This window comes from Oncorhynchus clarkii, chromosome 29 (genome assembly GCF_045791955.1).
Source record: "Oncorhynchus clarkii lewisi isolate Uvic-CL-2024 chromosome 29, UVic_Ocla_1.0, whole genome shotgun sequence".
Classification (NCBI taxonomy): Eukaryota; Metazoa; Chordata; class Actinopteri; order Salmoniformes; family Salmonidae; genus Oncorhynchus; species Oncorhynchus clarkii.
In genome coordinates, this window is record NC_092175.1 from 26281241 (window position 1) to 26293243 (window position 12003).

Here is a 12003-nt window from a genome sequence, read left to right on the forward strand (position 1 = left end):
TGACAAGCCACTGGGGTCTGACAACTTTGATGGAAAATTACTGAGGATAATAGCGGACGATATTGACATTCCTATTTGCCATGTCTTCAATTTAACCCTACTAGAACGTGTGTGCCCTGGAGGGAAGTGAAAGTCATTCCGCTACCTAAGAATAGTAAAGCCCCCAATCAGCCTGTTACTAACCCTTAGTAAAGTTTTGTTAAAAATGGTGTTTGACCAGATAAAATGCTTTTTTTACAGTAAACAAAGTGACAACAGATGTTCAGCACGCTTATAGGGAAGAGCATTCAACATGCACGGCACTTACAGTTCACAAATGACTGATGATTGGCTGAGAAATTGATGATAAAAAGACTGTTGGAGCTGTTTTGTTAGACTTCAGTGCGGCTTTTGACATTTTTCGATCATAATCTTCTGCTGGAAAAATGCATGTGTTATGGCTTTACGCCCCCTGCTATATTGTGGATAAATAGTTACCTGTCTAACAGAACACAGAGGGTGTTATTTAATGGAAGCCTCTCCAACATAATACAGGTAGAATCAGGAGTTTTTTGTTGAAGGAATTCAGTTGTACAACTGACTAGGTATCCCTCTTTCCCTTTCCCCAGGGCAGCTGTCTAGGACCCTTACTTTTTTCAATCTTTACTAAAGACATGTCACTGGCTGCAGTTAGTTTCAGAATGGGTGGCAAGAAATAAGTTAGTCCTAAATATTCAAAAACTAAAAGTATTGTATTTGGGACAAATCATTCACTAAACGCTAAATCTCAACTAAATATTGTAATAAATAATGTGGAAATTGAGCAAGTTGAGGTAACTAAACTGCTTGAAGTAACCCTGGATTGTAAACTGTCATGGTCCAAACATATTGATTCAACAGTAGCTAAAATGGGGAGAAGTCTGTCCATAATAAAGTGCTGCCCTACCTTCTTAACAGCACTATCAACAAGGCAGGTCCTACAGGCTCTAGTTGTGTCGCACCTGTGGTCAGGTGCCTCAGAGGGGCTTAGGAAAATTGCAATTGGCTCAGAACAGGGCTGCACGGCTGGCCCTTGGATGTACACCGAGAGCAAACAATAATATGCATAACAATATCATAGTAGAGGAGAGATTGACTATATCACTACTTGACATGTTGAAAGCACCGAGGTGTTTGTTTAAACAACTAGCACACAGCTCAGACACCCATGCATACCTCACAAGACATGCCACCAGAGGTTTCTTCACAGTCCCAAAGTCCAGAACAGACTATGGGAGGTGCACATTACTACATAGAGCCACGACTACATGGAACTCTATTCCACATCAGGTAACTGATGCAGCAGTAGAATCAGATTTAAATAACAGATAAAAATACACCTTATGGAACAGCAGGGACTGTGAAGCAACACAGACATAGGCACAGACACATGCATACATACGCACTAGACACACAAACACATGGATTTTGTGTTGTAGATATGCGGTAGTGGAGTATGGGCTTGAGGGCACACACTTAGTGTGTTGTGAATTCTGTAATGAATGTATTGTAATGTTTTTAAAACTGTATAACTGCCTTAATTTTGCTGGAACACAGGAAAAGTATCTGCTGTCTTGGCAGCAGCTAATGGGGATCCATAATAAATACAAATAGAAATACAGATGATTAACAATGTACCGCTTATTGTTGACAGTAAACAGTACATTGTTAATCCCATGTAAAGGAGTTAGTCAGATGAACTGAGCTATAGGGATTTTACTCCCTGCACCACAAGGCAGAGAGATGGTGTGACTTTAAAGAAATGTAGAAACATATTAAATCATCAACCATTGACTTTTTATCATCCTGTCTATAAATGACTGAACATCCATAGCCAGTTCAGACCAAACAGCAATGTGTTTTTTTATTTTTATAATTAATTTTTTTATTTACCTAGGTTGAGGGGATAGGCCTCCCCTATAGCATTCCCATGTAAAGAGATGTCAACACAAACACATCCGAACAAGAGAGGGGGAATAAGATTCACAGTTCATACATAAAATACATTTATTTGCCATTTCCCTGCTTTCGTCTGCAAGCGGTGTCCTTCACGATCCATTTGACCCAGACAGCATCCATCTGTAATATTAAATCTAGAGATACATCTGTGTGGGGTTGTATGTATGTGAGATAGAGAGGAGGAGGGTAGGTGGAAGAGAAGAGGCAGGGTTAAGTCATGCCAGTTTGGCCCCTGCCTAGGTCTCTACATGATGCCACAGGAGGACAGGGGGTTGGCGATCTGGCAGGTACAGGCTGACTGGCAGTACTGGCGCACCGTCTGGTAGCAACTCCGGTCGGCCTCCCCTCCCCACTGCACCGGGCCGTTGGGGTCAGAGGGCAGCCGGCTCAGGATGCTGGTGTTAATGGCCAGGGCAGCCAACCCATAGTCTGTGAACAGCACTGTCTCACGCCTGCATGTGGGGCACGAGATGAACTTGTACTTGGGGCAGGACTCGTAGAGGATCTGCAGGCACTCCTCACACACCGAGTGTAGGCAGGAGAGGATGCGAGGACGCTTGCCAGTAAAGTTGTAGGTGTGGCCGCAGGTGGGGCAGTCTAGGGGTTCACAGGGCATCACGGGACCCGAGGAGGAAGAGGAGGTGGAGGAGGACGTTGAAGAAGAACGCAGCACGTACTGGTTGACTATGACATCCTCCATCTTGTAGTGAAACTGGTGGTAGCAGATCTCTGCGGAGCTGGCTTTGCGCTGGGCCAGGTAGCTCTCCTTGCGGCCCATGGGGGCTGGGGGAGATGAGACCATGGGTCTGGTGGGGGCCAGGTCAGTGCAGGTCACCTCCATTGCAAGATCCCTGCAGGTCATGTCCAGGGCTAGGTCACTGCATGCCTGATTGACTATGATCTCTCCCTCTCCCCCTCCGTCCCATGCCACCCGTGGGGGAGGGGCAAAGCGGGGTTGGGTGACAGGCACCGGGCATTCTCGGGGGAACTTCTCTGACTGGATGATCTTGACGGTATCCATGGGGATGGTCACAGGCTGTCGCCTGAGGCAGGACATGGACATTAAGCGTATTTGGGTGTCTGTCTTTTTTTAAGAGAGGGTGCTATGGCTGGTTTAGCGGGCGATGCCCCTGGCTTGGGCTGGGAGTAGGTCGGCGCTCTGAAGTGACCTGGGTGTGTCAAAGTCAGCCATTAGAGGGGACGTGGGGGCGTATGATTCTGTCCATTTTTCCCACGTCTGTTGTGCTGTTACCCTGAGTCTTTATGTGGGACAGAAGGACTGAGGACTAAAGCCAGAGCCTTCAAACCTGGAGCAGTGAAGAAGACGTCCCTATTAGACAGAAATACTGTCCTCTAATAACACTACTGATAGACAGGGATAACAGTCCGTGCCTGGTAGTTAGTCCGCTTAAAACTACTCTGTGCAGTCTTAGATATACAATAAAGATATGTACTGAATATTCAACCACAATAGCAGCTGAACAACAGACAGGTCTCAACACATCAGCACAAATGATATGTTTTCAGTGATAACACCAATAAATAATCTTATATGTACATATATATAGATGCTCACATAACACTACAGGGTTGTGAAGAATTCTACTCTCTCAAAATGGAGAGCTCAAGCAGCAGGGGCTGTTCAGTAGTAGTTCAGTCTACTGTCTCACAGCATCCTGTGGCTTGTCAGGGGAAACTGACGCAAACAGGGCTTGGGGCTGGCTTGTTTCTAGGTGGTTGCTGCTGAAACCAGCACTTTGTTCCTGTTTCTAGCTGAGGCTGTGGAACAGCCTAGTGTGTGAATGTGTGTGTGAACGACCTGTATACACTCAGACTAGAACCTCCACTCTTCCTCTCTCTGCCTGTGCTTTTGGTTGAATATGGTTTTGTGACCTTTAGCCCCCTTGGTTGGGGTCTCATAAGGCAGAGTTATTTTTTGGGAGGTGTATCAGAGACAATGGAAGGCTCTTGGAATGACTCCCCTGCCCTTAAACACACCCCTCCTGAATTTCTCTAAGGAGGGAGTGAAGGGGTGCTCCCACTAGTCGGCAGATGAAGGTCTCCAGGGAGGTCCTTTCTTCGTCACGGTCTGTATGTCTGTCCCTCAGAGGTTCAGAGTGACAGCAGTGACCTCAGACTGTCAGATGGTGTGACTGTTATCCTCTTTGGCTCAGTTACCTGAGGAAGGAGAGGAGAGTTATTAAACACCATCCATCAAAGTAAATCACACATTAATCTGCTATTTGTGTTTATTATGGATCCCCATTAGCTGCTGCCAAGGTAGCAGCTACTCTTCCTCGGGTCCAGCAAAATGAATTCTATTATACATTTTAAATATATGACAAAACCTTATGACTATTTATAATTGTTAACGTACGTTATTGCAATACTGTATGATGGATGTGGACAGATGTGGATACTCTCTCTATTTTAAGAACTATTAAGAATAGAACACCCTCCTTTGAAATCCTTAACTGTAGGGAAGGTGCTCTATTTGTCAAAGTATACTGGGGTTATAGAACGCTAGTTTTCTGAAAGAATTATGAGTCTGTGTTTCTGGTCTCCTCATGCCTCTAGCATCCTGTCTACCCTTATTATCATCCTACTATATGACACATGAAAAAGATTCATGTTTGGTCAGAGGCAAATGAGCAAAACAATTGGCAATCATCAGTGTGTGAGTAGGTTTCATTTCGAGTGGTAATGTGCATTATGTAGGTGGCGTAAATGTACGATTGTTTGTAGTACTATGTCTGTTTCCAAGTCAACACCACAATGGAGGAAAATTACACATATTTTCTCTTCCACACAAGGCTCTCAGTAGACGTGATGCATGAAGATGGAAGGAGAGCGAGGGAGTTGACCTACATGCTGCGAAAGAGCGAGAAGGAGAGAGAGAGTGAGAGAGAATAAAAGGGAGTGCAACATTGGTCCAGGTTTCTATTTATGGCGTCTTTATCTTTCACTGTGGTTTCCTGCCCCCAACCTCCTCTGAAGGTTCACACAGAGTGAAAGAGCTATACCTTTACAGGCGGAAATACCCTAGCGAATTAACCCTCAAACCCCAACACACAAACACACTCTCTCTTTTCTCTCTCCCTATATTCACATTCCCATACAGACACTTAAAACATCACCTACACTACCCCACTGTGTTCCAATAGAGCATCTATGCTGAGCAGGCATGTGTAAATTCTCCTGTATCTCGCTGATGAAAACATTATGTTGTCTCTGATTGTGCTCTTGTATCTGACCCCATTCAGTGACAGAGAGGGCCGTTAGCCAGTGTCACTCACAATTTCTCTCAATGCGTTCCACCGACACTGCAGTGCCGCAATGCTTCTTCTTCTTAAATAACAGCTTTCTCGCCCTTTCTCTCTCACACACATTCGTTCACAAACCCACACACTGTACACAGCCATGCATGCTCTCACTCCATTTCACACTAGCATCTGCCAGGGCAAGGCCAATATGTGCCACACAACACATTTCCCGACCACGTATTATCACTTTATGATATGTAGCTAATTCAAGTAAATTTGTGTTCAGGGCATATGTTTTATAATTGAGGTAGAATAGTATTCAATAATTCCCTTCAGTGTCCATTCATCCAGCCATACCCCCACACACCAGCCTGCTCGCATGGTTACAGACACAAACAACACACCTGATGTATGTATGTATAATCTTATGGTCCTTTGTAGCTCAGGTGGTAGAGCCTGGTAATTGAAACACCATGGTAGTGGGTTCAACTCCTAAGACCATCCATATATATATATTTTTTTTTTGCCAATTGTGTGCCGCCCTATGGGCTCCCAATCACGGCCGGTTGTGACACGTCCTGGAATCAAACCAGGGTCTGTAGTGACGCCTCTAGCACTGAGATGCAGTGCTTTAGACCCCTGCGCCACTCGGGAGTCCATATGTAAAATGTATGCATGACTGTAAGTCACTTTGATATTATTCATAACAGGTCAGTCAGAGGGAGCTGTCTTATGATTGAGGTAATGGACCAGAAACATTCAGGCCAAGGATCCTCACAGCATCACAGCCTTGAAAATTAATAATCTAAAATTAACATCTCATTTGGCGACAGTGATATATAAATGAAAGCTGATGAGGAAGGAGGCCCTTGTGCTGAGGTGCGACGTTAGTACCTTGGGATAGAATTATGTAAGAGGCTCATCTCAGAACCAGACTCAGTATTAACACGCATAGAGGAGGGTTATAACTGTACCAGCCCTACATCAGTCAGTCAGGCCTATGTTGTTAAGATACCAAGGCCCTCTGTCTGGCTGGCTGGCTGTCTCAGGCCGGGCCAGCCCAGCCCAGCCCAGTACAGTCAGCTAGTCAGTCCGCCCACCCAAGAATTAAACTAATGAAATCATGTGCTGCATATTTGTTCCTGTCAGCAAAAACAAACAAGGGAGAGAAGGAGATAGCAGAGCTCAAGCTAGAGGAGAGATCTGACAGGTCATCTCAGCAAACAACACACATCTCTTTCAACCAACACGCACAACACATACATTCCTACATAAGTACACATACCCACACACACACAGAACACCAATAACATTTTCACCTTTATTCTGTACACCCCCATCACAAACACCACCCATGATATTCCAGGATACACACATTGAATTGACAGACAAACATGCGTGCAAAAATGCTATTAAACGCTAATAAGCCAGACTACTTCTAGTCTCATATTTCATGGACGCATTAAAGATGCAGGACTATAAATACACTGTGTTATTCACATCTAATGCGCACGTTACCACAACAACAACAAAACAGCCTGAACATTACTACCATCTTCCACTCCCCCGTTCCTCCTCCCTCCATTTGCCTCCACACACAAACACGCACTGCCCAGTCCAGCTGTCTCCCTCACACGACCTCCTTGATGTATTCCACTGGTGAAGAGAGCAGGAGAAGGGTACCATGTTCAGAATGAGTCAGACACTATCAGCTGGCTGTCCCTGCCTCTATCCTCTACTGTACCTCTGCATCTCCATAACACACGCCTCACCCTCAGCCAGGTGACCTGAACTGGACTGGGCCAAATAACTGGTTGAACGGTGCCTGTTCCCCTATAACACACACAGCACTACTACACAGATAATGCTGGCTATGTTCTGTTTAGTGTCCACAGGTCTGTCTTGTTGATAAAGGCATCAGCATATCTCTGCTCTACCCTGTGGGGGTTATGATGTATTATGATTATGTAAATGGTATGATGACCTTAGAGCTCGCTGTGGACAAATCCCCAGATTTATCCCTGTTGACTGATGCACATCTGAGTAAAATATTGCATTTAAATTGACTGTGAATTCCATAAAGCACTGCTTTATTGCATATGCCGTTGTTGATTAGTATAAGCCTATATCATGTTGATGATAACTATTTGCTCTCTCTAACTCTCTCCCTACCTCTCTCTCTCTCTCTCTCTCTCTCTCTCTCTCTCTCTCTCTCTCTCTCTGTCTCTGTCTCTGTCTGTCAGAGCTCGACAGTGTCAACTCCAGCAGAACAATAATAGATCCTCCTGCATGGCCGCGGGAAGATGTTTTGAGCTGTCGACGGAGGGGGGGTGGTCATTACTATTATTACATATACATTATTATATATAATACTACTCAAAAGATGGACGCTAGTTCTTTCAAGGGTTTTTCTTTATTTTTACTATTTTCTACATTGTAGAATAATAGTGAAGACATCAAAACTATAAAATAACACATATGGAATCATGTCGTAACCGAAAAATCTAAATATATTTTAGATTCTTCAAAGTAGCCACCCTTTGCCTTGATGACAGCTTTGCACACACTTGGCATTCTCTCAACCAGCTTCAAGGTAGTCACCTGGAATGCATTTCAATTAACAGGTGTGCCTTGTTAATTTTTGGAATTTATTTCCATCTTAATGTGTTTGAGCCAATCAGTTGTGTTGTGACAAGGTAGGGGTGGTATACAGAAGATACTCCTATTTGGTAAAAGACCAAGTCCATATTATTGCAAGAACAGCTCAAATAAGCAAAGAGAAACAACATTCCATCATTACTTTAAGACATGAAGGTCAGTCAGTCTGGAGCTTTGAAAGTTTCTTCAAGTGCAGTCACAAAACCCATCAAGCGCTATGATGGAACTGTCATTCACCACAGGAAAGGAAGACCCAGAGTTACCTCTGCTGCAGAGGATAAGTTAATTTGAATTTGAAATTGCAGGCCAAAAAAAATGCTTTACAACATCAACTTTTCAGAGGAAACTGCGACACCAATAAGAAGTAGAGACTTGCTTGGACCAAGAAACACGAGCAATGGACATCAGACCTGTGGAAATCCAGAGTCCAAATTTGAGATTTTTGGTTCCAACCGCTGTGTCTTTGTGAGATGCAGAGTAGGTGAACGGATGATCTCCGCATGTGTGGTTCCCACCGTTAAGAATGGAGGAGTAGGTATGATGGTGTGGGGTGTTTTGCTGGTGACACTGTCCGTGATTTATTTAGAATCCAAGGTACACTTAACCAGCATCGCTACCACAGCATTCTGCAGCGATGAGCCATCCCATCTGAAATAGCGCTGAGTGGGACTATCAATTGGTTTTCAACAGGACAATGACCCAAAACCCACCTCCAGGCTGTGTAAGGGCTATTTGACCAAGAAGGAGAGTGATAGTGTGCTGCATCAGATGACCTGGCCTCCACAATCACCCGACCTCATCCCAATTGAGATGATTTGGGATGAGTTGGACCGCAGAGTGAAGGAAAAGCAGATAACAAATGCTCAGCATATGTGGGAACTCCTTCAAGACTGTTGGAAAATCATTCCAGGTAAAGCTGGTTGAGAGAATGCCAAGAATGTGCAAAGTTGTCATCAAGGCAATGGGTGGCTACTTTGAAGAAACTCAAATATAAAATATATTTTGATTTGTTTAACACTTTTTTGGTTATTACATGATTCCATGTGTTGTTTCATTGTTTTGATGTCTTTACTATTTTTTTTACAATGAAGAAAATCGTAAAAAATTAAGAAAAGCCCTTGAATGAGTAGGTGTGTCCAAACTTTTGACTGGCACTGTATAAATATTGATTTATCAGGTGCAGCACTCCAACTTCCTGCGGCTATGCCCTCCTGACACACAGCCGCATGAAGGATTTGTGAGGTACGTGTAGAGCAACATATGGTCAATCAATATTCCAGTGGCCATATTGATTGGGCAAATAGAGTTTTGCGGCAGCTCTGTCTCAGCTCAGGGAGATGCAGACCGACACTGTTGCTGTGATAAGGATGGAGAGGGAGACAAGTAACAGAGATGAGTATGAGCTGAGTGATGGAGGCTACATTGTGTATCTGGGGAGCTTGGTTTGGTGGCTCAGTTAGTAAGTAAGGAAGGAGCAGGTTTGGCGCGGCAGCAGCGTGTGGGAGTGGTGCACCAGCAGCAGTTATGCAATCGCAGCATGGCAGCAGTACGCAGCTCAGCACTCTGACTGCAGTCAGCAGCGCCAGCCCAGTGCATGGTCAATATGGAGATCCCTCAGTGCTGCTGACTGCTACACAACAGGAAGTTCCAGACAGGTCCCCTTACTCCCCTCTCTCTCCCATCCCTCTCCAGAGAGATCTGAGATACCCCAAAGATACCCTTTCCCCTGCAGTCAACACACAACACACACCAGTTGTGTGCGTGTGCATAGCGGGTGTGTATTTGTATGTCTAAGTCCGTGCATGTGTCCTTGTGATGCAACGACTCTCTCAACCAACCTGAAATGCACAAACCGCAATAAAAACGCACATGCACAGACCTCCCTCAGTGTACACTCACACATTGATGGATCCTAGATCAATCCTTTTACCTGTGTTGCTGGTCAGTCGTGTCATATGGTCCTCCCAGTTCTCCAACCACCTTGCCAAGCCTGCTTCTTGCTGTGTGTTGCTGATTTTGGAGATTACTGTCCTGGATATACTGTCTGTCCTGTGTTGTGAAATGACAGTAGTCTTGTTACAGGGTAGAGCTTCACTGTGCATGTAATGGCCCATGCATCTGAAAGCAGAACAGAGGATGTTTTGCCATAAGGGAGGAGGAGGAAGAAAAAGAGGAGGAGGAGGAGAGGAGCAAAGGAGACAAGGTGCTCATTCCTGTCTGAGACCCTGAGAGGATAGATGATAGAGGTGGAGGGAGGAAGGTAAAGATGAAAGAAGGGAAGGTAAGATGGAGCCTGAGCTGTCAGAGGGTGGGTGCGTCACTCCTTCCTTCAGCAACAATGATGGAGGACAGAGGCTGGTGGTGGAGCCCTCTTCTTCTCCTCCTCTGTTCCCTTCGTCCTTCACACTCCCTCCCTCTCTCCCTTTCCTCTGTGGTGTGGCCCAGCGGTTGCTAACGGCTCTCTCTTCATCCCTCCTCCTTTCTCTCGGTCTGTCAGTCAGCCAAAGAGGTTGTGTAATTACTTGAGCTCCTGTGATGTCTCTCTGAGTATCTTCCTCTCCTCCTCTCTTCTCTGTTTCTCTCTTTCTATCTTCCTATTTGGTCTCAATAGGAGCCTCGGGTCTTCAGGTATTTACTGCTGTCTTTCTTCCTTCCTTTCTTCTTTTATTCTCCTCTGTTGTTGTCTTTCCCTCAGTGCCGTCTGTGCTCCCGTTCTCCTTCTCAGCTTCTGTCAATGTGCCTCTGTGCATACACTCACACACACGGGCTCACGGATACTCTGTTTACGTCTCTCTCACCGTATGTAACTTATATGTCTCTCTCTCAACCTGAAAATGTCTTGATGCTTTCTCCTCCCCCTCTTGCTCTTGCTCTTGCTCTTGCTCTCTCTCTCTCTCTCTCTCTCTCTCTCTCTCTCTCTCTCTCTCTCTCTCTCTCTCTCTCTCTCTCTCTCTCTCCCCCTCCCTCTCTGCCTTTCTCTCTGCAGTCTCCGCTGCAGTGCCTCTGCAAGCCGGATCACGTTTTCTAGTCGCCAGTGAAAATATTTTAGCCAATGTGGGCCCTGACAAAACCCACCCCCTTCTCCCCTGCACACACACACACACTCACACTCATTCACTCACCCACACAACCTACTGAAAGACAAAGGCTATGTGCAGATATCATATGAATCATACTCCATATACAATATTAATCCATCAAACACACACACACACACCACACATCCCCCGGCACAGGACAGGCACACAGGAAATACAGGAAGCTGCTAACAAACAGATTTAATCTGCAGAGTACAGCACATCTGAAATTGAAAAACAAATTCATTCAAATGTAGAATATCTTATGTAAGCTATCGCACAAAACAAATCCCTCATATTTAACACAACACACATGAAGTATAAAGAATAATTGTGCTTTCATATAAGGTACACATTGAGAGAACATGTCATTAAAGTTGCTTGATTCTTTATACTGTGAAAGAGGATTATATGTGTCTTTCTACACAAACATTAAGATACCATAATTTTGTTGTTATGATGAAAAAAAACTAAAGAGTTATGACACAACATAAGCTGTAGAGAAATTGAGATAATAATGTATGACGTAGTCAAACTGATTGGCAACCTTGATAAAGAGGAGCAAAGAAGACTATATTAAATAAATAACACATACTGATCTCTGTTGTCTGCTCATTTTTTATTCATTATTATTTTATACTAATATAATTGCTTAAAGAATAATATTTTGTTTAAAGCCTCTTGATGCACCCATCCCGTTAGCGGGATCATTTTCGTCAACATCTGCTGAATTGCAGAGCGCCAAATTAAATTACTAAAAATATTTCATTTTCATGAAATCACAAGTGCAATATAGCAAAACACAGCTAAGCTTGTTGGTAATCCACCTGGCGTGTCATATTTCAAAAAAGCTTTTCGGCGAAAGCATCCAAGCGTTTATGTTATCTAGCCAAGTAGATTGGCCACGAAAGTCAGAAAAGCAATAAAATGAATCGCTTACCTTTGAGGATCTTCGGATGTTTGCACTCACGCGACTCCCAGTTACACAATAAATGTTATTTTTGTTCCATAAAGATTATTTTTATATC

General features: G+C 44.2%; 1 protein-coding gene across 1 annotated transcript; it reads right to left on the minus strand.

Annotated features, from left to right (window-relative positions):
- Nucleotides 1-1943: 1943 nt before the first annotated feature.
- On the minus strand, nucleotides 1944-10661 carry LOC139388317 (RING finger protein 208-like). Its single transcript, XM_071134920.1, has 2 exons — nucleotides 9829-10661; nucleotides 1944-4155 (listed from the first exon to the last, which is right to left on the minus strand). The coding sequence occupies exon 2, from the start codon at nucleotides 3038-3040 to the stop codon at nucleotides 2222-2224; it is 819 nt and encodes a 272-aa protein (XP_070991021.1). The 5' UTR covers nucleotides 3041-4155; nucleotides 9829-10661; the 3' UTR covers nucleotides 1944-2221.
- Between the last annotated feature and the right edge of the window lie 1342 nt (nucleotides 10662-12003).

Bases quoted from the DNA above. Each gene is read 5' to 3' on its own strand.
- LOC139388317 (XM_071134920.1), bottom strand. From the start codon at position 3,040: ATGTCCATGTCCTGCCTCAGGCGACAGCCTGTGACCATCCCCATGGAT.